Source organism: Palaemon carinicauda, chromosome 23 (assembly GCF_036898095.1).
Source record: "Palaemon carinicauda isolate YSFRI2023 chromosome 23, ASM3689809v2, whole genome shotgun sequence".
In the NCBI taxonomy this organism is placed as follows: domain Eukaryota; kingdom Metazoa; phylum Arthropoda; class Malacostraca; order Decapoda; family Palaemonidae; genus Palaemon; species Palaemon carinicauda.
Window position 1 is genome coordinate 102,747,936 of NC_090747.1, and position 27,697 is coordinate 102,775,632.

The following is a 27,697-nucleotide window of genomic DNA, read 5'->3' on the forward strand; positions in this document are numbered from 1 at the left end:
CACCCGGTTAAGATGTCAACTGAGAACAATTAAAGTAATTCAATAGCCCCAGTGGCAGGTCCTTCCTCGATGAACTAAAAGAAATTTAATCTCCATAAGTTGATATTTTGCCTTCTGTTTTCGAGGATAGTTCTTCAATTATATGTAAGCAACTAAGACACCAAATCGTCTTCAGGCTTGGCATCCTCACTCAATGATGGCATCATCAGCTTGATGTAATTAGCGCATTAATAGTATGATTAATAACATAGACACAATAACATAACACAAACTAAAACCTTCCACTGTTCAGTAACACTGAGCCGCCAATGATAGTGTACTTGAACTTCAGGCCTAAAACTTCAGGAATACTGCATGATCTTTCCTTGATTTAAGTTGAAGGTGATTATCTGAGATTTTTGTTAAGAATTATAAATATAAGATATGTCAATCACTATCTTCCTAGACTGCATTATCAAATACGATTTTTTTTGTTATAAATGAATTATCCCATTGAAATGCACACCCAAACATTTGTCCTAAAATGTAACAGCTTTGACTTTAACTACAAATTGCAGTAAAAGAGTAGCTAAATATTTTATTATAATACCTGGATAGAAGAGAAGTAGATATGATATTAATATTTTAAAATTATCAGTGTTATTTTAGCAACAGGAAAAAATATTATAGTCAAAACATTACCATAAAAAATTAATATAAAGAAATCGAACACCATTCTTACCACCATTATTGAAATGCACTCCCAAACAATTGTCCTAAATTGTAAGAACCCTGACTTTAACTGCAAATTGTATAAAAAGCGTATACGAATATTCATTTATAATACCTAAATTGGAGAGAATTATATTTAATATAAATATTCTATAATGATTAATACTAGGTTTACTACATGAAAAATAACTATAGACAAAACATTACATTATAAAATTAAAACAAAGAAATCGAACACAAATTTTCAAGATTGTTAACAGAGGGCAGCACCTAACATCAAACGTTTCGAAACTTTGAGAAGTTCTGGATATTTAATCGTGTTTCATCTACAACATCGCAATGGCGTAAGTATTTTATATCCGTAATTATGAATCTGGTTTAATTCAACATCGTAAAGAAACAGGTTTCAGTTTCGAATTCCCGTTATGTAAACTAAAATGTCTCAGTTTCAGTTATGGTTATTTCGCGGCGGGAAACAAATCGATGTTGTTTGTGTATTATGGTGGAAATTGTATGAAATGTTAACGCATTAATTAGAGATTTTGATTTATTATATTGGTTGATGTTATCATGAAATGTAAATTTGCATTTTTTATATGAAATGTTTTATATATTGGATTTTTTCGGTGTTTTTTACGACTTACATTGCTTGTGCTTTAGTTTTGATTATGCCGGTATATTAGTAATGGCTACGGTGTATATTTCATAATATACTTATTATATACTTTATCATTTACCCTTTAGATTTAGCATAGGCCTATTACCTTCCATAGATACATGTAATATTATGCCATGTCCTACCTATACCCTAATGGCCAAGGCCTAGGCTACCCAATCTACGCTACCGGTAATTTATCTTATTTTACGTATTTTAAAATCCCGTAAAAGAATACTCCTGAGGTTTAGAACTTCTTAAACGAGGCCTAAGGAATAATGCCGTTAAGGAGGAATTAAAGGATTAAAGGCCTCTCATGAATGACAGAGGCAAGGGGCAGTGATAATGCCCTTGCAGGACAAAGTGATAAAGCAGGACCATATATACTACATATCATCACCGTCATCTTTCTTGTTACTTGTCTAATTGTTTTTCTGTATGGGGAAATTGTTCGGGGTTTATGTATGAAAGCGGCCATCTGAATGTATGATTACGACTCGCATAGAGTACGGCAGTGTAAGAGGGGGGTCGCAGGGGGCCGTTAGTGCCCCTGTTAGGTAAGTAAGTAAGGACACGCCTTGTAGGTTAGGGGGTAGAGTTTAGGTTAGTTGATGTCCATTTTTTAAGTACACTGGAGGAACTGGCCGCTGATGTACAAAGGCTCCAAGTGTTCTGTATTATGGTCTAATATTCAATAATATGGAGTTATTTTATCCATTTACATATTTCCCTTTACCACGACAATATTTCTTAAGCTCAGCCCGGTCTGTGCACAAGTCACACGAGTAGCTCCTGCTTAGTTTCAAAATTTCCCCGATAGATATAGCCCATGTTGTCCCTGGCTATGAAGCGTTAGCGCTTACAATTTAATGCTGTCCCATCAACGTACATTCTTACATCTTGGTTTAGTTTGTAGTTGGTTGGGACACATCCTGTTCAGTTACAGTTAATACTGCTATAATAATTATCATGAAATGGGGTTTGTTGTAACTTGGAATTTTAAAACTTCTATAATTTGAAAACAAATCGGTTTCTCTCAATTATTTGCATTAGGTGCTTATAAGTTAACCAGGAACACTCATTTTCCTCGGCAATATGCTTTAGTAAAAATTTACTCGCATTTTAATTCCGGTAATTTTGTATATTATTCCATGGTAATGTAACCTAGGAAAAAAACTACTGTTTCTTACAGGAAAAATTACGATCTCTTCAAAAATGACACTCGTTTCCGTCGCAAATGAATAGTTTCAGAAATATATATACATCTATATCCTACGATAAATGGGGGACCCCCAGTGGGAACTCGGGGTTTTGGGTGGGGAAAACATACTGGGGAAACGATATATAATTGTTTTCCTATGGTAAATAACGTGAATTAAGGGAATTTGATGTTCATTTCAATCGGAAACAAACAGATCAACCAATTCGGATAACTTAAGATGCACGGTGTCACTTCTCTTATGAACGAACGATAACATTAGCAACGTTACCAATAATACACAGTGTTACCAACGTTGACGTATGGTACACAGAGTTACCAATGGCACGTTGACATTACTAAAGATAGTAATGATAGATATTTCCATATATTAAATAATTTCTCCATATAATTTTTACTCAATATATAAAATGTACAAAAAGGGCACAGAACCTAACAAACCCACCTAACCTAGCCTAGTATGACAGGTCACAAAATAACATTTGATCTACATCGGACGTTGGCAGTACTGGTTACTGTATTTTTTCATGACACAATCTTTGCAACGGCGCCTCCAAAGTTTATTCATGTATACTGTTTTGTATTTTCCTCCAGTTATTATAATTTCAAGAAGGTAATGTATAGAGAAGAAAAGGCTTGTTTTACGTTTATATATCGATTCCCCAGTATGTTTTCCCCACCCAAAACCCTGAGTTCCCACTGGGGGTCCCCCATTATTGGAGGATATAGATGTATATTTATTTCTGAAACTATTCATTTACGACGGGAACGAGTGTCATTTTCGAAGAAAGCGTAATTTTTTCTATAAGAAACAGTAGTTTTTTTCCTAGGTTACATTACCATGGAATAATATACAATGAAACCTTAATTCCTGACCTAAATTGTCCCAACCTACTACATGGCTCCCTATGCCTTATTTGCGCTATCCTCATTATTAGACCTAGTTTGCCGTTGACGCGTTACTAGACGAAATTTGCAGTTAATGCATGCATTACGAAGCCTAATTTTCCGTTTATGCATTACTAGGCCAAATTTGCCACTTATGTATTACTAGACCTGATTTTCTCTTAATGCATTACTAGGCCTAATTTTGTAAACGTATTTCTAGGCCAAATTTGGCGTTTACCCATTAATAAACCAAATTTTCCATTTACACATTACCAGGCCAAATTTGCCGTTTACGGTTGCATTAATAAACCTAATTTTACGTTTACATATTACTAGGCCAAATTTGCTGTTCACGTTCCAGGTCATATTTGCTGTTTACACATAACTATGCCAAATTTGTCATTAACACATGCATTACTAGGCCTAATTAGGTGTTTACTTATTACAAGGCCAAATTTGCTGTTTAAGCATTACATTGCAATGCCAAATTTGTCATTAACACATGCATTACTAGGCCTAATTTGCTTTTTACTCGTTACCAGTCCCAATTTCCTCTGAGATGGTAAACTCGTATCCAAACAAGTACCAAGTTCTACCCATCAGGGTTTACGGTGACAGACAGCTTAAGAGCTATGGATATGCTAATTATATGGCAGAGGCTGCAGATGGGTATTAAGACTTAGAAATATAAAATACAAGAATACTGTATATCAAAATGACATTTAAAGCAATTAAAATAGCACAATAAACCACCTATGTAAAGTACACAAGAAAAAGTAAAATAAGACAAAGTTATACATAATAGCAGCACCCAATTACTGCTGGAAGCAAAGGTTATCAATAAAATTATATCAATACTAATGTCCTAAGAATTAAGGAACCTGTGGCATTTATTCAGGAAATCACAGGATGTTAAAAGCCTCTCATACTGTGCCTAGAGTTTGAGTTAGTCTTGTTTCTCAACACTCGACCGCTTGTTGGATGCTAGTGTCTAATCTGCGATAAGTTGCAGCTGTAGGCCAACAAGCGGAGATTCCTTGTACTGTACATCTTAGGGATTAGATTCCGTGGACATCTTAGGAATTATCACATGCAGTCAGATGTTTTCTTTGCTACACCGGTAGTTGAATAGATAGGGCCACCCTGTCACATAGTTATTTGTGCTGATCATTTGCTTGTAGCAACTCCAGTTTTCAACAATCCTTGTTACAAGCTGAACATGAATATATAGGAAGTTTGTTTAAATTCGGCCTTGTATGCAAAGCAGTACTGTATTGGACATAGCAAATCTGAGTGATCGCGTGGTGTAAATTCTGTGTATTATTGTTCCATTGACCTTTTTGCCTCTTTACTAATAATATACTGCATAATTATATAAATTATAAATTAATACATTGGATAATGTAACCCACAAAACAGCAACATAAAAAATAAATCATAGAAATGAAACTAAAATTAATTTTAGCATTTATGCATGAGTACAAGTTACACAGTACTTAGATCAGGTACGAGTTGGTGGAATTAGGTACCAGTTATCTTTGGCATGAGTCAATCTGTATTGTAATTAGCTTTTTACTCATTAGTAGGCCTGATTTGTCTTTCATTTCTTACTAAGCCTAATTTGCTTACTAATTTTTTTCACTTGTTTGATCATAGATTTTTGTACAATAGTTGGAATTATGTTTTGGTGCCTTTGCAGAACATTTAATTGTGATCAGGAAATATCCAAGGGCAGTTAGAACTGCAAACAAGAAAATTAAAGTTATGCTAGTCGTGCTGTGTTGGAAATGTATCGTTTATTCGGTTCATTATGTGGACAAACATTGAGAGCGGCAAGTAGAGTTCATAGCCTGAAACCAAACTCTTACTTCGTGACCCCTGAATTGAAAATAGGTTGTAGGTCACAACATAAGTTCACAGTGTCAGTTGAAGGAAACATCGGCAGTGGAAAGTCAACGTTGCTCAGTCATCTGTCCCAAACACTTGGTGTTGATGTTATGCCAGAACCTGTTCACAAATGGCAGGATTTCAGAGGTGTCAATCTATTAGAGAAAATGTACATGGACCCCCATAACTGGGCTTTTGTGTTTCAAAGTTATGTACAGAAAACCATGTTAGAGAATCATCTGGCAGATTGCAGACACTCGGTCAAGTTGATGGAACGATCCTTGTATAGTGCAAGATTTTGTTTTGTTGAGAATCTCTACTGTTCTGGGAAATTGACTGAAGCAGAATACCTAGTGTATTGTAAATGGTTCGAAGCCTTTACTCGTTACTTGGACTGTAGTGTGGACCTCATAGTGTATCTTAAAACTGATCCTGCCGTTGCTCATAGACGAATTGCGGCGAGAGCTAGGTTTGAGGAACAATTGGTATCACTTGATTATTGCAAAGACCTGCATGAGAGATACGAAACTTGGATCAGAGGGTCAGAAGTGCCAGCACCTGTGATATTGATTAATGCTAATGAAGATTTACACAATCTTAAATATCAGTACAATACGGTGATAGAGATGATTGAAAGCTCATTGGATAAGGTCGTGTCTTATTGAGATATCTGCTGTACAGGTAAAAATTTGGTTAATTTAAGAAGCATTCATAAAGTATCATTGTCAAATTGTCTGGGGAAATTAATTTTGTTCTATTTGTATAGTATATTTTTTTAATGATCTTTAATTGTTGTTTGATCTAAACTGGTATTTGAATTTTTATTGTGTATTTACAGCTCCGGTGTTACATTGTGCAGTTATGGTAATTACAGAACTTTGATAAATTTTCCTAATGTTCATTCCTCTTCCTTCATTGGAAGCTGAGCCATTACTCCTAAAATCAAAAGTAAAAATTTTTTGTAACACTCCCAAGCCATGTGAGTTTGCTGCCTGGTGGTGTATGCATTTCTGCCCTTGTTCTCATCATCCATTTTCACCTGGTCATTGGAGCTGCCAACATGTACCCCGAGTAGTTCTTATGTTTTTGTTTACATTTTATTAGTGGTTTATAGTGATTTGGTTTAGTTATTGAGTATTATATTTGTCTGGATTTCAAAATGGTTTCCCAAGATGTCAGTGTGTGTGTTTGCTCTATTTGCAAAGCTAGGAAGCATTTCGAGTAAATCTTAGCTCTTCACACCAAGTGTACTGTGTGCAGGAATGAGAATAGATGTGACGAGTGTAGAGATAGTTCTGATCACGTTATGCAGGTTTATCCCAATTGTGAAGTAATTACACAGGGACAGAGAAACAATTTTAAGTGCTTCCTTTAGTGTGGATGTCATGTGACTCCATAGGTGGTTGCCACTGTTTTTAGTCTTGCCCCTTTGTAGAAAGCTTCTTTAATGTTTAATAATTTCACACAAGAAATATCTAAGTAAGAGGTCAAGTAGCTTCCATGATTCAGGAATCATTAGAGACTATTATGTATCAAGATTGAAAAGAAATTCAAGGGTTATAGTGAAGAGAGTTCAGGTGTGAGTGTGTTTCTTTCCAATTCCCTTGGCAGGTGATTGAAGTGTATGTGTATTTCCCATACCATGGCAGTGAAAAATATTTTGGTGTGTCTTGTATTACTCTTGTCTGCTGAAGTAAATGTGGGCCTTGTGTAGGTTTTTTCCATGATTCAAATGTCCTTTGCCACCTGAATTGGGATGTAGGCAATGCTTACTACTTGACATGCAGTCATATTATTGACAGCTTTAGTCACACTATCTGAGTCTACTGCTACAGAGGATTTACAGTAAGCTTTCAGTGATCTGCAAAGAACTCGCTGGTGGACACTTGTGAGCCATCCTCCTAGGTGGTGAACAGCATTTCTAGTAAGAACTCTCAAACCTAGCCCTGTTGCCCTGTCAGTAGCCTTCTGGTTTAGTTGTTGCCTTACTAAGAGCTAAAGTTGTTGTACCATCTTCCCCCCTTTGTTCTGTGTGGACATTGCCAACTTTTTCTATCGAGTCCTGGGGTGCTGTCCAGTAATGTTGTAGCACTTCCAGTTCTGACAGTACTTGGTGTTCATCCTGTCTTAGGTAACGCAATTAACACAAGGCTCAAGGAGAGGTAGAATGACTGGCTGTTCTGCCTATTTATTTTTCTCCAGGGGAGATGCATCGGTTGTAACCTTTGCATGCTGGTCAGGTGTTTAATGCTAGGGAATTTACTACAGAACATCTTTCTTGCAGACTACGTCTGCCAAGAAGCATCGCGTCCATCTTTCTGGTAAGGGGAAGGACAGGCCAGTCTCTTACCAAACACTTACTCTTGATGTGCCTGGTTTGACCCTGCCAACACCATCTTGTTTGAGGGAGAGGATTTCCAGATCCTAGTATATGAGTTACCTTTTAAGCCAGTGCTGGCTAAGGCCCTAATACCTACATCCCAATGATTAACAGTAAGGAGTTTATTGGGGTCTTCCTTGTTTCTGTATGGGACCAGGAAGGTGACATATCTAGGGAAGAAAAGTACCTACCATTTTTCTTGTGGTGAGATTTCCTTTAATGAATGAGTAAGTCTGAGACTTCTTATTTTGAAGGACAAACCCATGTGAGAGTAAAGGATGAGAACAATAGTAGTCAAGTGCAACAGATGGCTACCTTGCACGACTCATAGCTCCACAGTGCATCATGTCAAACTGATGGGGAGAATGATAGGAATTTGTTTTACTATAGAATTAGTAGTTGAGTGTGTCCCTTTCAGAGTTGGAACAGTAATGAACATTGCTAAGTATTGAAATGATCAATTTCCTTATAATAAAAATTGACTTTTTTCACTTAAAATTCTTGATCATGAGTCCTTCAATATAAATTAGTTGGTTGACTATGTTGAGTAGCCAGCTTCTTGATTGAGAAAATTGTTTATTCATGAAATTAGATCTACTATGGAATTGTTTTTATGCAATATATACAGGAGTAGAGGTCAGCAAATTATCTTAAAACCATTTTACCCCCAGGGTATTTGGAAATTTCCAACCCTTAACCCCCAGGGGTTATTTTTTTTCTTAAGCACATTTTGCAGTATATTTTTCAAAATTGCTCTAACAGCCTTAATTTTTGTCATAGAGAGGTCAGGTTGATCTCATTCTCTTGGAAAATGCCTGAATTTTCTCAAAAAATTATCAAAAATATGAAAAAAAAGGTTTTAGGGCCTTTTTTTCGCCAGGACGTACCGGTACGTCCATGGGGGTAAAGGGGTGGCTTTTGTGAAACGTACCAGTACGTCCTTTGGGGGTAAAAGGGTTAAAATTCTTGATCATGAGTCCTTCAATATAAATTAGTTGGTTGACTATGTTGAGTAGCCAGCTTCTTGATTGAGAAAATTGTTTATTCATGAAATTAGATGTACTATGGAATTTTTTTGATGCAAAATATACAGGAGTAGAGGTCAGCAAATTATCTTAACTAGTACAGTTAAGAATATTTTTTAGTTATATTTAATTCCTTTCAGTGCTACACAGAAGACTCGCAGTGACATGAACCCAGAGGAGTTGGCTGCTTTAGAGAAGGAAGAATTTGCCACGGGTCCGCTGCGTATTTTAAATGAAAGTGTCCAGAACAACACACAAGTATGTAGATATGTAGATTACTGTACTCATCCTGTTATGGTTTTTTTTTTTTCTTTCTCTCTAGATTACAATGACTTGAAAATGTTCATCATTCATCGTAAAGTACAGATTTTACTGCCCTACACTTGCCATGCATCTTGACTTTCTACACACATTTCCATATTTGCACGAATCAATGGATATGCTCCATACCTTTTTTCAATATTAAACTTACCCGATAATCATGTAGCTGTCAACTCTGTTGCCCGACAGAATTCTATGGAGGGATACGCCAGCTATCACAATACTAGAAGGGGGTGTTCTTACCAGCGCCACCTGTGGCCAGGTACTCAAGTACTTCTTGTTGACACCTCCTCAATTATTCCTCTGTCGTGCTTCTGACAAGACGTTCTGGGATACGCTTATGTTCTTGGAGTATTTTCACGACTTTGGTGAAGTATTTCTCTTTGATTTCGGCTGTCGCTTTACTGGAAACTTCTATTTTAGCTTAGTTAGCTTTTGGAATTAATTTGATTATTTTTGGTGACGAAGAGAGTATGAACTCTCGTTCACCTTTCAATGGCCGACCCTTCCCTTAGACGGAAGTGTTGGTGTCTAAGAGAGTATAGACTCTCTTTCTTAATTTTGCTTAACAAAGTTATAGATTTATTTTATATCTCTCCGCCTCTTATAGGCCTCTTCGATTAACTTCCTTTTATTATAAACTTATTAAAATTAATTTTTATATTTGTTTATTTTCGACCTTCCTAATAGTAGGCGGTCTTTTCTTGGTACCGAAGTTAATTATCGTGAGCCCGTCATTTCGGTTTTACCTGTTAACATATTATGCTATTTTAAGGTCTTTGAAAGAATTTCTTTGATAGTCTCGTACTTTTTCAAAGTTGAACTAACGTTTTGTTTGTCTCGGCAGTTGTTGACGTTCAGAACGTTTCAACTTGCACTCTATCGTTACGATAGAGAAAGAATGTTCACGGTTTCACATTGCAGTAAAGAGTAACCGTTTCTAGCGTTTTGTTCATTCTTTCTTAACTTAATGGTTTTGATCCTAATAAGGAACTTTTCTTTTTGGGAAATATTTCAGTTTTTTCCTTTAACAATAATATGTTTTAACGATATATATGATTGGGCTCTTCTCTCAGGTTCTAAGTCAAGAGAGAGAGAGAGAGAGAGAGAGAGAGAGAGATAGAGACGGAGGGAGAAAGAGGATAAACGTTTCCCTCAAGCCTGCCAGGCGTACGAGTAACGTCGTTATCGTTTTGCTCTTATCCCTAGTCTCTTTAGGGGAAGAAACTAAACGTTTCTAGAGTGATCTAGTGTTTAGTCTCTTTCCAGCCACTGAATTTTCTTTCATTAGATTTTTCTGTTACATTGTAATTCTGTTTTCGCAATTACTAACTTTTGAGAAGGATAGAATTGCGTGTTTCAGGTACAAACCACTTAAAGTTTCGAGTTCAGTGAAATAAGTGCAAACAGAAATCAAAGTGATAAGTGATTAGCGCAAAGTATGTCAGTGTTATGCGTGAGGGTACTTTTGTGCGCGCCAGTCGTCCTCCCAGTCCGGGACCTCTTGCAAGCTCCCAAGCCCAGGGGAGAAGCAATGTCGAAGGGCATAAGGGTTCGGCAGGCCTTGATCGGCGCACAGAAGTATCCTCGGTGGTTGTGGGCGTGTCTTACCGAGACCGTCACTCCCACCCGCAGACGATTGAGCCCTTATTTTGCTCGTCTGCAGAAGAGATTTAGAGGAGAAAATAAAGGCAGAGTTACGCTGGTCTCAGGTCTCAAGACCTCTTAAACGTAAAGTCCAGACCTATGCCAGACGTACGAAGTAAAGTTCAACAACCCGGATGCAGTCATTGGGTTAGCTCTGTCTCTCCTCAGTCATCAGTTTGTCGGGCTGAGAGTGCGCCTACACTCCCCCCCCCTATGCTCGCAGTACCACCTGCCAGGCGTACGATGTTGTGGACTCTACTACAGTCCATGCAAGCACAGCTTTCGGACCTGATGCGTGAGTGTCGTGCTGAGAGTGTTGCACCTCCTCCTCCTCCTGCACCGGTGGTGCACCAACCGCCTGCACCCGTTCAGCCTGTGCTGCACCCGCCTGCACCGGTGGTGCACCAACCGGCTGCACCCGTTCAGCCTGTGCTGCACCCGCCTGCACTCGCTGCACCCAGTCGCAGCACCATCTGCCAGGCGTACGATGTTGTAGACTCTACTACAGTCCATGCAAGCACAGCTTTCGGACCTGTTGTGTGAGTGTCGGGCTGAGAGTGTTGCACCTCCCCTGCACCCGTTCAGCCTGTGCTCAACCCGCCTGCACTCGCTGCACCCAGTCGCAGCACCATCTGCCAGGCGTACGATGTTGTAGACTCTACTACAGTCCATGCAAGCACAGCTTTCGGACCTGTTGTGTGAGTGTCGGGCTGAGAGTGTTGCACCTCCCCTGCACCCTTTCAGCCTGTGCTCAACCCGCCTGCACTCGCTGCACCCAGTCGCAGCACCATCTGCCAGGCGTACGATGTTGAACCTCTTTCTGTGTTCGCTGTTCCCAGTGTTGTTCAGCCTCAGCCTTCTTTAAGGCAACCTTCGGTTTGGGATCAGGAGGATTACCCCACTCTTCCTCCTCCTCCCCTGGCTGCTCCACCGGTGGTGCAACTCTCGGTGGAGGTACAACCTCTTCCACCTGTGAGTCAGTCTCCTCAGCTGCTGCACCGAGCTCAACCCGTGCACCCTGATCCTGCGCCTCAGACACCTCTGCTTGCGGGAACTTTACCTTGTTCTGCGCAACCTCGGTCTCTTCACGCTCCACTCATACCACAGGAACAGGAACTTTCTGCACCTTCCACTGTTGTTGTTCCAGCTCGTTCTGACTCTGCTGTTCAGCATACCTTACCTCCATTTTCTAACCATGGCAAAAATATGAATCATGAGTTATGAATGTAAGGTAAACATTATGTTGATTTTTAAACCCCATGCAAGCATGCATAAAGCACTCTAGCACTGGTCATGGAATTTCTGAGAAATGTTAAACGCCATGCACACGCTCTGCTTTCCTTACAGCAGGCTCTGCTTACAGCAGGCTCTGCTTACTACATGCTCAGCATTCAGCATGCTCTGCATTCAGCATGCTCTGCATACAACATGCTCTGCATACAGCATGCTCTGCTTTCAGCATGCTATGCATACAACATGCTCTACATACAGCATGCTCTGCATTCAGCATACTCTGCATTCATCATGCTCTGCATACCTTACCGCATGCTTCTCAACATATCTTGGGTTGTTGCCAACTCACTAGACTGTCAAGCAGTTTCATAACATTGCCTTCTAGTCTGCTGCTTTTGCACCAGTGAACCCTCACTCAGAGAACTTAACTTTTCTAGGATAAGGTCCCTGTAGATGAGAAAGTTCTTTTCTCCCTCCTTCTGATATTCCCTTGAGGACTCTGTCATTTGGAGGGAGCCTTTAGCTGCATAACCTCTTATGGACTTTTATTTAAGCATAACATGCTTACAGGGAAGGTAATGGTTCCACTTCAGCCGCTAATCCCGTCTGTTACCACACCTGCTCCCATAGACCTTGAGCTGTGTTGCATGACATGCAGTCCAAGCTTAGTCCTTGTTAGAGGATTTTTGTTTACGGAGTCAATGTGTCACGGGGAAGACGTTCAACAACCAACAGAAGGGACTTGTTGTGACGCAGTGCGGCAACCTCAGCAACCCGTTAAGGAGTTGTCTGTACGACCCAGATAGTCTAGACAGATTCGGGTTGTCACTGTACTTCCTCGCTTGCCCATGATTGTCAGTTTACAGACTGTGCAGCAGTATCATGATCTTGTGTCCGGCTCCGTCAGACGACTGGCTTTTAAGAGCTCCCACAAGTCGTCGCTGTCTGGAGATTTTCAAATGGACTATGGATCTGACCAAGGAACTGGGCCTCCTGGTCAATTTTGAGGAGTCTCAGCTCGTTCCATCCCAGACCATTGTTTCCTTGGGTATGGATCTTCAGAGTCGAGCTTTTTGGACTTGTCCGTCGGCCCCAAGGATCTTCCAAGCCCTAGAATGCATCCAGAGCATGCTGAGAAGGAACCGATGCTTAGTCAGGCAGGGGATGAGTCTAACAGGGACACTTTCATCGCTGGCCCTGTTCATCGAGTTAGGGAGACTCCACCTCCGCCCCCTTCAGTATCATCTAGCTGCTCACTGGATAAAGGACATGACGCTAGAGACGGGCTCAGTTCCTGTTTCCGAAGAGATGAGGTCTACTCTAACGTGGTGGAAGAACAGCATTCTTCTCAAGGAAGGTCTACCTTTGGCTGTTCAGACCCCCGACCACCGTCTCTTCTCGGACGCATCGGACACGGGCTGGGGTGCGACACTGGACGGACAGGAATGCTCGGGAACATGGAATCAGGAGCAAAGGACACTTCACATCTATTGCAAGGAGTTGTTGGCAGTTCATCTGGCCTTGATAAACTTCAAGTCCCTCCAGCTTACAAGGTGGTGGAGGTGAACTCCGACTACACCACAGCCTTGGCTTACATCTCCAAGCAGAGAGGGACTCATTCGAGGAAGTTGTTCAAGATCGCAAGGGACCTCCTCATTTGGTCAAAGATCGAAAGCTCACGCTGGTAACGAGGCTCATTCAGGGCGATATGAATGTCATGGCAGATCGCCTCAGCCGTAAGGGTCAGGTCTTCCCCACAGAGTGGACCCTTCACAAGAATGTTTGCAGCAGACTTTGGGCCCTGTGGGGTCTGCCAACCATAGTTCTATTCGCTACCTCGATGACCAAGAAGCTCCTCTTGTATTGTTCTCCGATTCCAGACCCAACAGCAGTTCGCGTGGATGCCTTTCTGCTGGATTGGTCCCATCTCAACCTGTATGCATTCCCGCCGTTCAAGATTGTCAACAGGGTACTTCAGAAGTTCGCCTCTCACAAAGGGACACGGTTGACGTTGGTTGCTCCCCTCTGACCCGCGAGAGAAGGGTTCACCGAGGTACTGCAATGGCTGGTCGACGTTTCCCAGGACTCTTCCTCCTAGAGTGGACCTTCTGCGTCAACCTCACGTAAAGAAGGTACACCCAAACCTCCACGCTCTTCGTCTGACTGCCTTCAGACTATCGAAAGTCTCTCAAGAACTAGAGGCTTTTCGAAGGAGGCAGCCAGAACGATTGCCAGAGCAAGGACGACATCCACTCTCAGAGTCTATCAGTCTTAATGGGAAGTCTTCCGAAGCTGGTGCAAGGCCAATGCAGTTTTCCTCAACCAGTACCACTGTAACCCAGATTGCTGACTTCCTGTTACATCTAAGGAACGTAAAATCCCTATCAGCTCCTACGATCAAGGGTTACAGAAGTATGTTGGCAGCGGTTTTCCGCCACAGAGGCTTGGATCTTTCCTCCAACAAAGATCTACAGGACCTCCTTAGGTCTTTTGAGACCTCAAAGGAACGTCGGTTGTCCACTCCAGGCTGGAATCTAGACGTGGTCCTAAGGTTCCTAATGTCATCAGGATTTGAACCGTTCCAATCAGCCTCTTTTAAGGACCTCACATTAGAAACTCTTTTCCTCGTGTGCTTAGCAACAGGTAAAAGAGTAAGTGAGATCCACGCCTTCAGCAGGAACATAGGTTTCACATCTGAAACGGCTACATGTTCCTTGCGGCTCGGTTTTTTTGGCTAAAACGAGCTTCCTTCCCGTCCTTGCCCTAAGTCGTTCGAGATCCCAAGCCTGTCCAACATGGTGGGGAACGAACTAGAGAGAGTACTTTGCCCTGTTAGAGCTCTTAAGTACTATTTAAGAAGGTCAAAACCATTACGAGGACAATCAGAAGCCTTATGGTGTGCTATCAAGAAGCCTTCTCTACCAATGTCTAAGAACTCAGTTTCTTACTACATCAGGCTTCTGATTAGAGAAGCAAATTCTCATCTGAAGGAAGAAGACCTTGCTTTGCTGAAGGTAAGGACACATGAAGTGAGAGCTGTGGCTACTTCAGTGGCCTTCAAACAGAACCGTTCTCTGCAGAGTGTTATGGATGCAACCTATTGGAGAAGCAAGTCAGTGTTCGCATCATTCTATCTCAAAGATGTCCAGTCTCTTTACGAGTACTGCTACACCCTGGGTCCATTCGTAGCAACGAATGCAGTAGTAGGCGAGGGCTCAGCCACTACATTCCCATAATTCCATAACTTTTTAACCTTTCTCTTGAATACTTTTTATGGGTTGTTCGGTCGGCTAAGAAGCCTTCCACATCCTTGTTGATTTGGCGGGTGGTCAATTCTTTCTTGAGAAGCGCCGAGGTTAAAGGTTGTGATGAGGTCCTTTAGTATGGGTTGCAGCCCTGTATACTTTAGCACCTTTGGGTTGATTCAGCCTCCAAGAGGAACGCTGCGCTCAGTAAGGAAGACGAACTTAAAAAAGAGACAGAGTAACGGTTCAATTCGACTTCCTTACCAGGTACTTATTATTTCATTGTTATTTGAGATAACTGTTATATGAAATATGGGATACTTAGCTATCCTTTAATCTTGTACACTGGTTTTCACCCACCCCCCTGGGTGTGAATCAGCTACATGATTATCGGGTAAGTTTAATATTGAAAAATGTTATTTTCATTAGTAAAATAAATTTTTGAATATACTTACCCAATAATCATGATTTAATTGACCCTCCCTTCCTCCCCATAGAGAACCAGTGGGACCGAGGAATAATTGAGGAGGTGTCAACAAGAAGTACTTGAGTACCTGGCCACAGGTGGCGCTGGTAAGAACACCCCCTTCTAGTATTGTGATAGCTGGCGTATCCCTCCATAGAATTCTGTCGGGCAACAGAGTTGACAGCTACATGATTATCGGGTAAGTATATTCAAAAATTTATTTTACTAATGAAAATAACATTTTCCTTGTATTTTACCTATTTCTAATGATGATAATTTAAGATGCAGCTCCCTTTTTTTTTCTCTCCCCGTCAATCTCTATACTGTATACCTGTTTTACCATTTGCTTTTGTGAAGGTTGGTATACAGTAAAGGGTATAGTTGTCTTATTCAAGATTGTCACTGTCCTTCGTAAAGAGTTGCCAAGCTTGGGGGGTGTAGAATATTTTTATATAAATAAAGAAATAATCTTGGAAATGTTATGTAATAAAATTTTTAATGATTGTTCGGCCTTATTCGTCTGTATTTTAGCCATTTAATAAGTTGTATTTTAGCCATTTAATAAGTTGTATTTTAGCCATTTAATAAGTTTTACTTAACCTTTTTTTTTTTACTCCTAGGTTTTGATTAATTGTCGAAACAACAAGAAACTTTTGGGGCGTGTTAAGGCTTTTGACAGGCATTTCAATATGGTCTTGGAACAAGTAACAGAAATCTGGATGGAACAGCCAAAGACTGCTAAAGGACAGAAAAAATCAAAGCCTGTTAACCGTGAAAGGTAAGTTACTTCATTTTATGGGGAATGTTATTTGGTTTTAAACATTAGACTTTCTGTATTCATCTGGGTCACTGTAGACCATTTTTATGCACTACTCATACTAGAAGCAAACAAATTGGTGTTCCTTTTGACTGTGGTAATCATGAGGCTCTTTTTTTCAAACTCAAAACCGTTGGGAGTAGGTGGGTCTTTTCTTAACCTAATTATTGAATTTTTAAGTAATAGACTGCAAAGAGTTGTTGACGGGTACTATAGTGAGTACTGTATAGAAGTGTTCTTGGCCCATTACTTTTACTATATACAAATGTGCTTTGGTCTGGAAAACAAGCTTGTTGCATATGCAGGTGATTCTACCCTCTTTGCCTCAATTCCATCCGAATGTAGGTTTGGGTTTGCTTAATCCCTTGATAGAGATCTAACTAAAATTAGTGTATGGTGCAAATTATGGGGCATGAAGATTAACCCTAACAAAACTTAAGCTGATGTGAGTCTGTCTTCATAGTTTATATAGGATATTTCTGCTTCAATGTTATTACTGGTCTTATATTTTTTACTCTTTAATCATTTCTTATCATGTGTTGTTTATTTAGTGGATTTTCTTTCATCACTAGGCTATTTTTCCTTTTTGGAGCCCTTAAGCTTATAACCTTCAGCTTTTTCAACCAGGATTGTAGCTTAGCTAGTAATAATAATAATAGGTGAATGAATAGACCCTCGTTTTGAATTATCAAAAGATATAGCTACAAGCAAATGGGTGGTTTCTCAGAAATTAATTACAAGTTGTAAGTATTCATGAATCCAACTTGTAGTGCGCTATCACCAATTAACTTGGAGGAAAATTACACTTTTTCTAAAATTATTTTAGTGTATTTAAAAAGCCAAAACTTTAGGTTACGATTCCATGCATCCAAGTAATAATCTGTGTCCGACACTTAAATTTTATGTGATATAACATTTGCATGACCAATCATTACAATTTAGTTCTGTTCAAATTGATACGCACATTAAAAATTATAGTTTTCAATATTAAACTTACCCGATAATCATGTAGCTGTCAACTCTGTTGCCCGACAGAATTCTATGGAGGGATACGCCAGCTATCACAATACTAGAAGGGGGTGTACTTACCAGCGCCACCTGTGGCCAGGTACTCAAGTACTTCTTGTTGACACCTCCTCAATTATTCCTCTGTCGTGCTTCTGACAAGACGTTCTGGGATACGCTTATGTTCTTGGAGTATTTTCACGACTTTGGTGAAGTATTTCTCTTTGATTTCGGCTGTCGCTTTACTGGAAACTTCTATTTTAGCTTAGTTAGCTTTTGGAATTAATTTGATTAATTTTGGTGACGAAGAGAGTATGAACTCTCGTTCACCTTTCAATGGCCGACCCTTCCCTTAGACGGAAGTGTTGGTGTCTAAGAGAGTTTAGACTCTCTTTCTTAATTTTGCTTAACAAAAGTTATAGATTTATTTTATATCTCTCCGCCTCTTATAGGCCTCTTCGATTAACTTCCTTTTATTATAAACTTATTAAAATTAATTTTTATATTTGTTTATATTCGACCTTCCTAATAGTAGGCGGTCTTTTCTTGGTACCGAAGTTAATTATCGTGAGCCCGTCATTTCGGTTTTACCTGTTAACATATTATGCTATTTTAATGTCTTTGAAAGAATTTCTTTGATAGTCTCGTACTTTTTCAAAGTTGAACTAACGTTTTGTTTGTCTCGGCAGTTGTTGACGTTCAGAACGTTTCAACTTGCACTCTATCGTTACGATAGAGAAAGAATGTTCACGGTTTCACATTGCAGTAAGAGTAACCGTGTCTAGCGTTTTGTTCATTCTTTCTTAACTTAATGGTTTTGATCCTAATAAAGGAACTTTTCTTTTTGGGAAATATTTCAGTTTTTTCCTTTAACAATAATATGTTTTAACGATATATATGATTGGGCTCTTCTCTCAGGTTCTAAGTCAAGAGAGAGAGAGAGAGAGAGATAGAGACGGAGGGAGAAAGAGGATAAACGTTTCCCTCAAGCCTGCCAGGCGTACGAGTAACGTCGTTATCGTTTTGCTCTTATCCCTAGTCTCTTTAGGGGAAGAAACTAAACGTTTCTAGAGTGATCTAGTGTTTAGTCTCTTTCCAGCCACTGAATTTTCTTTCATTAGATTTTTCTGTTACATTGTAATTCTGTTTTCGCAATTACTAACTTTTGAGAAGGATAGAATTGCGTGTTTCAGGTACAAACCACTTAAAGTTTCGAGTTCAGTGAAATAAGTGCAAACAGAAATCAAAGTGATAAGTGATTAGCGCAAAGTATGTCAGTGTTATGCGTGAGGGTACTTTTGTGCGCGCCAGTCGTCCTCCCAGTCCGGGACCTCTTGCAAGCTCCCAAGCCCAGGGGAGAAGCAATGTCGAAGGATTAAAGGGTTCGGCAGGCCTTGATCGGCGCACAGAAGTATCCTCGGTGGTTGTGGGCGTGTCTTACCGAGACCGTCACTCCCACCCGCAGACGATTGAGCCCTTATTTTGCTCGTCTGCAGAAGAGATTTAGAGGAGAAAATATAGGCAGAGTAACGCTGGTCTCAGGTCTCAAGACCTCTTAAACGTAAGTCCAGACCTATGCCAGACGTACGAAGTAAAGTTCAACAACCCGGATGCAGTCATTGGGTTAGCTCTGACTCTCCTCAGTCATCAGTTTGTCGGGCTGAGAGTGCGCCTACACTCCCCCCGCCTATGCTCGCTCCACCTGATCGCAGTACCACCTGCCAGGCGTACGATGTTGTGGACTCTACTACAGTCCATGCAAGCACAGCTTTCGGACCTGATGCGTGAGTGTCGTGCTGAGAGTGTTGCACCTCCTCCTCCTCCTGCACCGGTGGTGCACCAACCGCCTGCACCCGTTCAGCCTGTGCTGCACCCGCCTGCACCGGTGGTGCACCAACCGGCTGCACCCGTTCAGCCTGTGCTGCACCCGCCTGCACTCGCTGCACCCAGTCGCAGCACCATCTGCCAGGCGTATGATGTTGTGGACTCTACTACAGTCCATGCAAGCACAGCTTTCGGACCTGTTGCGTGAGTGTCGGGCTGAGAGTGTTGCACCTCCACCTGCACCCTTTCAGCCTGTGCTCAACCCGCCTGCACTCGCTGCACCCAGTCGCAGCACCATCTGCCAGGCGTACGATGTTGTGGACTCTACTACAGTCCATGCAAGCACAGCTTTCGGACCTGTTGCGTGAGTGTCGGGCTGAGAGTGTTGCACCTCCACCTGCACCCGTTCAGCCTGTGCTCAACCCACCTGCACTCGCTGCACCCAGTCGCAGCACCATCTGCCAGGCGTACGATGTTGAACCTCTTTCTGTGTTCGCTGTTCCCAGTGTTGTTCAGCCTCAGCCTTCTTTAAGGCAACCTTTGGTTTGGGATCAGGAGGATTACTCCACTCTTCCTCCTCCTCCCCTGGCTGCTCCACCGGTGGTGCAACTCTCGGTGGAGGTACAACCTCTTCCACCTGTGAGTCAGTCTCCTCAGCTGCTGCACCGAGCTCAACCCGTGCACCCTGATCCTGCGCCTCAGACACCTCTGCTTGCGGGAACTTTACCTTGTTCTGCGCAACCTCGGTCTCTTCACGCTCCACTCATACCACAGGAACAGGAACTTTCTGCACCTTCCACTGTTGTTGTTCCAGCTCGTTCTGACTCTGCTGTTCAGCATACCTTACCTCCATTTTCAAACCATGGCAAAAATATGAATCATGAGTTATGAATGTAAGGTAAACATTATGTTGATTTTTAAACCCCATGCAAGCATGCATAAAGCACTCTAGCACTGGTCATGGAATTTCTGAGAATGTTAAACGCCATGCACACGCTCTGCTTTCCTTACAGCAGGCTCTGCTTACAGCAGGCTCTGCTTACTACATGCTCAGCATTCAGCATGCTCTGCATTCAGCATGCTCTGCATACAACATGCTCTGCATACAGCATGCTCTGCATACAGCATGCTCTGCATACAACATGCTCTTCATACAGCATGCTCTGCATACAGCATACTCTGCATTCAGCATACTCTGCATTCATCATACTCTGCATACCTTACCGCATGCTTCTCAACATATCTTGGGTTGTTGCCAACTCACTAGACTGTCAAGCAGTTTCATAACGTTGCCTTCTAGTCTGCTGCTTTTGCACCAGTGAACCCTCACTCAGAGAACTTAGCTTTTCTAGGATAAGGTCCCTGTAGATGAGAAAGTTCTTTTCTCCCTCCTTCTGATATTCCCTTGAGGACTCTGTCATTTGGAGGGAGCCTTTAGCTGCATAACCTCTTATGGACTTTTATTTAAGCATAACATGCTTACAGGGAAGGTAATGGTTCCACTTCAGCCGCTAATCCCGTCTGTTACCACACCTGCTCCCATAGACCTTGAGCTGTCTTGCATGACATGCAGTCCAAGCTTAGTCCTTGTTAGAGGATTTTTTGTTTACGGAGTCAATGTGTCACGGGGAAGACGTTCAACAACCAACAGAAGGGACTTGTTGTGACGCAGTGCGGCTACCTCAGCAACCCGTTAAGGAGTTGTCTGTACGACCCAGATAGTCTAGACAGATTCGGGTTGTCACTGTATTTCCTCGCTTGCCCATGATTGACAGTTTACAGACTGTGCAGCAGTATCATGATCTTGTGTCCGGCTCCGTCAGACGACTGGCTTTTAAGAGCTCCCACAAGTCGTCGCTGTCTGGAGATTTTCAAATGGACTATGGTTCTGACCAAGGAACTGGGCCTCCTGGTCAATTTTGAGGAGTCTCAGCTAGTTCCATCCCAGACCATTGTTTCCTTGGGTATGGATCTTCAGAGTCGAGCTTTTTGGACTTGTCCGTCGGCCCCAAGGATCTTCCAAGCCCTAGAATGCATCCAGAGCATGCTGAGAAGGAACCGATGCTTAGTCAGGCAGGGGATGAGTCTAACAGGGACACTTTCATCGCTGGCCCTGTTCATCGAGTTAGGGAGACTCCACCTCCGCCCCCTTCAGTATCATCTAGCTGCTCACTGGATAAAGGACATGACGCTAGAGACGGGCTCAGTTCCTGTTTCCGAAGAGATGAGGTCTACTCTAACGTGGTGGAAGAACAGCATTCTTCTCAAGGAAGGTCTACCTTTGGCTGTTCAGACCCCCGACCACCGTCTCTTCTCGGACGCATCGGACACGGGCTGGGGTGCGACACTGGACGGACAGGAATGCTCGGGAACATGGAATCAGGAGCAAAGGACACTTCACATCTATTGCAAGGAGTTGTTGGCAGTTCATCTGGCCTTGATAAACTTCAAGTCCCTCCAGCTTAACAAGGTGGTGGAGGTGAACTCCGACTACACCACAGCCTTGGCTTACATCTCCAAGCAGAGAGGGACTCATTCGAGGAAGTTGTTCAAGATCGCAAGGGACCTCCTCATTTGGTCAAAGATCGAAAGCTCACGCTGGTAACGAGGCTCATTCAGGGCGATATGAATGTCATGGCAGATCGCCTCAGCCGTAAGGGTCAGGTCTTCCCCACAGAGTGGACCCTTCACAAGAATGTTTGCAGCAGACTTTGGGCCCTGTGGGGTCAGCCAACCATAGTTCTATTCGCTACCTCGATGACCAAGAAGCTCCTCTTGTATTGTTCTCCGATTCCAGACCCAGCAGCAGTTCGCGTGGATGCCTTTCTGCTGGATTGGTCCCATCTCAACCTGTATGCATTCCCGCCGTTCAAGATTGTCAACAGGGTACTTCAGAAGTTCGCCTCTCACAAAGGGACACGGTTGACGTTGGTTGCTCCCCTCTGACCCGCGAGAGAAGGGTTCACCGAGGTACTGCAATGGCTGGTCGACGTTCCCAGGACTCTTCCTCCTAGAGTGGACCTTCTGCGTCAACCTCACGTAAAGAAGGTACACCCAAACCTCCATGCTCTTCGTCTGACTGCCTTCAGACTATCGAAAGTCTCTCAAGAACTAGAGGCTTTTCGAAGGAGGCAGCCAGAACGATTGCCAGAGCAAGGACGACATCCACTCTCAGAGTCTATCAGTCTTAATGGGAAGTCTTCCGAAGCTGGTGCAAGGCCAATGCAGTTTTCCTCAACCAGTACCACTGTAACCCAGATTGCTGACTTCCTGTTACATCTAAGGAACGTAAAATCCCTATCAGCTCCTTCGATCAAGGGTTACAGAAGTATGTTGGCAGCGGTTTTCCGCCACAGAGGCTTGGATCTTTCCTCCAACAAAGATCTACAGGACCTCCTTAGGTCTTTTGAGACCTCAAAGGAACGTCGGTTGTCCACTCCAGGCTGGAATCTAGACGTGGTCCTAAGGTTCCTAATGTCATCAGGATTTGAACCGTTCCAATCAGCCTCTTTTAAGGACCTCACATTAGAAACTCTTTTCCTCGTGTGCTTAGCAACAGGTAAAAGAGTAAGTGAGATCCACGCCTTCAGCAGGAACATAGGTTTCACATCTGAAACGGCTACATGTTCCTTGCGGCTCGGTTTTTTTTTTTTTTTTTTTTTTTTTTTTGGCTAAAACGAGCTTCCTTCCCGTCCTTGCCCTAAGTCGTTCGAGATCCCAAGCCTGTTCAACATGGTGGGGAACGAACTATAGAGAGTACTTTGCCCTGTTAGAGCTCTTAAGTACTATCTAAGAAGGTCAAAACCATTACGAGGACAATCAGAAGCCTTATGGTGTGCTATCAAGAAGCCTTCTCTACCAATGTCTAAGAACTCAGTTTCTTACTACATCAGGCTTCTGATTAGAGAAGCAAATTCTCATCTGAAGGAAGAAGACCTTGCTTTGCTGAAGGTAAGGACACATGAAGTGAGAGCTGTGGCTACTTCAGTGGCCTTCAAACAGAACCGTTCTCTGCAGAGTGTTATGGATGCAACCTATTGGAGAAACAAGTCAGTGTTCGCATCATTCCATCTCAAAGATGTCCAGTCTCTTTACGAGTACTGCTACACCCTGGGTCCATTCGTAACAACGAATGCAGTAGTAGGCGAGGGCTCAGCCACTACATTCCCATAATTCCATAACTTTTTAACCTTTCTCTTGAATACTTTTTATGGGTTGTTCGGTCGGCTAAGAAGCCTTCCACATCCTTGTTGATTTGGCGGGTGGTCAATTCTTTCTTGAGAAGCGCCGAGGTTAAAGGTTGTGATGAGGTCCTTTAGTATGGGTTGCAGCCCTGTATACTTTAGCACCTTTGGGTTGATTCAGCCTCCAAGAGGAACGCTGCGCTCAGTAAGGAAGACGAACTTAAAAAAGAGACAGAGTAACGGTTCAATTCGACTTCCTTACCAGGTACTTATTATTTCATTGTTATTTGAGATAACTGTTATATGAAATATGGGATACTTAGCTATCCTTTAATCTTGTACACTGGTTTTCACCCACCCCCCTGGGTGTGAATCAGCTACATGATTATCGGGTAAGTTTAATATTGAAAAATGTTATTTTTATTAGTAAAATAAATTTTTGAATATACTTACCCGATAATCATGATTTAATTGACCCTCCCTTCCTCCCCATAGAGAACCAGTGGGACCGAGGAATAATTGAGGAGGTGTCAACAAGAAGTACTTGAGTACCTGGCCACAGGTGGCGCTGGTAAGTACACCCCCTTCTAGTATTGTGATAGCTGGCGTATCCCTCCATAGAATTCTGTCGGGCAACAGAGTTGACAGCTACATGATTATCGGGTAAGTATATTCAAAAATTTATTTTACTAATAAAAATAACATTTTCCTATTCAGTGGTGTAAACTTTTGAGGCATTCACAATTCTAAGGGTCTCCAGGGGCCGAATTGGAAAAATCAAAATCACAAGATAAAGGTTTTTTAAAATAGGCAATTTTCAAGCTCTTTCATCTCGGCGACTTAGGAAATTATTTTAACCCTTTTACCCGTAGCCTATTTAGAAATTTCCAACCCTTAACCCCCATGGGGTTATTTTTTTTTCAAGCACATTTTGCAGTATATTTTTTTTAAAATTGCTCTAACAGCCTTAATTTTTGTCATAGAGAGGTCAGGTTGGTCTCATTCTCTTGGAAAATGTCTGAAGTTTCTCAAAAAAGTATAAAAAATATGCAAAAGAAAAAAAAATTTCAATAGCATTTTTTTTGCAAGGACGTACCGGTACGTCTATGGGGGTAAAGGGATGAGTTTTGTGAAACGTACCAGTACGTCCTTTTTGGGGATAAAAGGGTTAAAAAAGGTTTGTATTCTATGCATATCCAAGTATCCTTTTTAACGGGAAAATAAGAATTTTTTTTGTATGTATATCCAAGTACCCTTTTAAATGGGAATAGAAGAATGTTTTTAGAAGACATTGAAGGAATTAAAAAAAGTATTGGCTTTGGAGACCCTTCGTATTGTGAACGCCTGAAGTAAAAGTTTACAACTTGCTCGGATCTTGCTAAGCTCATTTAGTGTCAATGATCTGTGATCAGCTCCATAATTTAAACTTTTCCTTTTTCCAGATACATTCAAAAGATGTTCTTAAGAGGGGACTCCGTCATCATTGTTGTGAAGAATCCTCTTGGTAATCAGTAGGAAATTACTCTAGTTTTATTTAGTTTTATAAAGTCATCTCTGAGGAAGTATCTTAGATTATGTGATTCCCATTTCTCCATTTATGTTTTATAATAAATCTATTAAAGATTATTTTATATTTTTACCCTAAAGAGTGATTTTAGGTCTGCCAATTCTTTATACGTATGCTAATCGGAAAATGTTCATTGTTCGGTATGTACGAAATCATGTTAGATCAACTTTGGTGTTACTGTTTAAACAATATTTTTTGGGTTATAAAAGTTAGTTATCATACAGAATGAGGATTTCCATCTTAAATGAAAAGTTACTTTTTACTTTAATATCAATTAGTTTTATGTCATTGCCTCAGTTGTTGAGTGTATTACGAAAGTGTACGGTAAATGTAACACACATGTGACAACCACAAATTGTTGCTATTCATAATTTTTGTGATTGCATTATTTTTCAATTCTCTCGTTCCTCCCGCCTCCCCTTTTTCCTATGTATGATGGTAGTGGCCAGTTTTAGCTTTTGTTTTTATTTCCCCAAAAGAAAATGGTCACTTAGAATAGAGACTCATAAGGTCAAACCATTAGAAGTGAAAGGAAATGTGAAATTGTTGTAGATGGATGAGAAATTCTAGAAATTTTTCTTTAATAGTCTGTTTAATCCTCCCCAGAGGAATTGTAGATAATCTGTATTGAAATGATATTTTTGTTATGGGTCTAGGGCCTAACAAACAATGAAACGAAGGTATGATAAAAATTTCTTTATGCTCAGTTTATTCCATCCATCAGGCAGGGTGGTTGGATTAGTGTGACCCAATTCATTATTTAGCATATTTAGTGCCTTTGTTACTTGTAAGATAGTCACCTGCAAAACATATATTGTACTTGTTATAATATGCTTAAATAGAGGAATTTTGCCGTATAGTTAATTTTTATCATGCATTCGTTTCATTTTGTGTTAGGCCCTAAACCAGTGGATTTGTTATTGATCTTTGCCATGCCCTGGTAAGCTTCATCATACATACCAAAGTTACCTTGGAGAACTTTATATCTTATTGGACGGTGGTTTTCATGGCCCATGTGTTATCAGCTCAACTGTGAGACTCTTCATGACCGATTGATGGATCTGTGGTTCTTTATTCTGAAGAGATGGTAGGACTATTTCACATTGAAGCTCAATTGGTTGTTTTTGTGCGACAACTCTATCCAGTAAAATTGTTGGTAAAGGACATGCTGTCTTGATTTTTCTGCACTAGTCAGGTCCCTTCAGTTACCTGCTGCATATGGTGAATATTTATGGTATGGACACTACCTTACTTGCCTATGTTTTGACATTCTTAGTGCCACTGGCTCTGATTACTGGTAGTTGGTTAGGATGTTCATGAATTGTCATCACCCACCTCTATCTTATGGATGTTCATGAATTGTCATCACCCACCTCTACCTTATGGATGTTCATGAATTGTCATCACCCACCTCTATCTTATGGATGTTCATGAATTGTCATCACCCACCTCTACCTTATGGATGTTCATGAATTGTCATCACCCACCTCTATCTTATGTCTCCATGGAGCTTGCCCATTTACTACACCAGTTTCTAGAATACAGCATAAACCTTTCTTTATACTCCAGCTGAAGGATATATTTCACTTTCCTGCTCCTACAAGAAATTTTGGCTTACTACTGGGATGGACTTTGCTTTAGAAGTGCATGTCCTGTTAAGGTTCCTAATCTCAAACCTTTTAAATTTATCCAATTACAATTGTAGTAGCAGTTTATTGGATAGGATACCGTTAATTGGTTTTGCATTTACAAGAACAAACTCTGGGTGTAAGTGAAAATTTTGTATTGGCAATCAATGTTACTTTTTTTTTTTTATCTTCAATTTATCCAAGTATAAATAATTATGCTATCCGATTTAATAGCTGTAAACAATTATGCTATCCATAAATTAGCTGTAAACAATTATGCTATCCATAAATTGGAACATAGACTAATTTGTCATAATTGTGGCAAGTTAGTTAGGAACACCTTAAAATTAGGGTTTGATCGGAACGCTTAACAAGGTATATTGTAAACAATGGCAAGATTAAATTTATATATTTACTTAGTGAAATTAGAATACAAAAATATACTGTACATCATCATCACTGCGGAGATCTACTATACCCGATTTCTCCTCTACACAATTCTTTTACCTATAAAAAACTGAAAAAGAGACATCGAGTTACTAAAGCTCACTGTAATATTAAAGTAGTTGTGAGTATTATAAACTAAACCTTAAGGCATTAGGATGAAAATGTTTCAAGTTGCAAACCATTGATGTACTAATTACATCAGACAATCTTAGAGCCTATTACTTTCATATAAAGGACGAAAGGTCGAGAATTCTCCAAGGAATAATGTTATTTCGGGTAATGAATTTTTTACCCAGCAGTCAACACCTCCCCTATCTGTAAATGTCTTTTGTAGATTTCACTTTTCAAATTTCCTACTAACAAAAAGGACCTACTGTTTATCCCTGCGCAGATACAACTTCCAAGTCATTTGGGTACGCTCCTGTTTATTTTCTATGGCCAAAGGTGCCTACCTAACAGATAAATATATATAGGAGGGTACTAGGCCACTCCACTGCTGGGTAGGCCTGTCAAGAGGCTGACATCTCTTGCTGCACTATGATCACCAC

General features: G+C 41.0%; 3 protein-coding genes across 7 annotated transcripts in view; 1 reads left to right on the forward strand and 2 right to left on the reverse strand.

Moving 5' to 3' along the window:
* spt4 (Transcription elongation factor subunit spt4) overlaps nt 1-269 on the reverse strand; it is a 110,040-nt gene extending 109,771 nt beyond the window's left edge. The window contains exon 1 of the mRNA XM_068347333.1: nt 1-269. This exon is cut by the window's left edge and continues 113 nt beyond it. The gene's annotated coding sequence lies outside the window, so the exon portion shown is untranslated.
* A 650-nt stretch (nt 270-919) lies between these two features.
* LOC137617321 (small nuclear ribonucleoprotein Sm D2-like) lies at nt 920-25,133 on the forward strand. 3 transcript variants are annotated; one of them, XM_068347331.1, is made up of 4 exons: nt 920-1,055; nt 8,906-9,023; nt 16,298-16,455; nt 24,950-25,133. In XM_068347331.1, the coding sequence occupies exons 1-4, from the start codon at nt 1,051-1,053 to the stop codon at nt 25,020-25,022; spliced, it is 354 nt and encodes a 117-aa protein (XP_068203432.1). In that variant the 5' UTR covers nt 920-1,050; the 3' UTR covers nt 25,023-25,133. The 3 variants fall into 3 exon arrangements, 1 of the variants encoding a protein (XP_068203432.1); XR_011039616.1 differs by lacking the exons at nt 920-1,055; nt 24,950-25,133 and adding exons at nt 1,089-1,222; nt 5,130-6,041 and having other exon boundaries at nt 16,298-16,315; XR_011039615.1 differs by lacking the exons at nt 920-1,055; nt 24,950-25,133 and adding exons at nt 1,092-1,222; nt 5,173-6,041 and having other exon boundaries at nt 16,298-16,315.
* A 1,963-nt stretch (nt 25,134-27,096) lies between these two features.
* LOC137617317 (ATP-dependent DNA helicase DDX11) overlaps nt 27,097-27,697 on the reverse strand; it is a 102,177-nt gene continuing 101,576 nt past the window's right edge. For all 3 annotated transcript variants that reach the window (XM_068347327.1, XM_068347325.1, XM_068347326.1), the window contains one exon: nt 27,097-27,219. In XM_068347327.1, the coding sequence (XP_068203428.1) occupies nt 27,193-27,219 (27 nt within the window). In that variant the 3' untranslated portion in view covers nt 27,097-27,192. The remainder of the gene's footprint in view (nt 27,220-27,697) is intronic.

What these genes read in the sequence shown, in the direction of transcription:
- LOC137617321 (XM_068347331.1), top strand. An exon ending in GTGTCCAGAACAACACACAA is followed by an intron (nt 9,024 to 16,297) that starts GTATGTAGATAT and finishes TTTTACTCCTAG; the next exon opens with GTTTTGATTAATTGTCGAAA. An exon ending in AAGCCTGTTAACCGTGAAAG is followed by an intron (nt 16,456 to 24,949) that starts GTAAGTTACTTC and finishes TCCTTTTTCCAG; the next exon opens with ATACATTCAAAAGATGTTCT.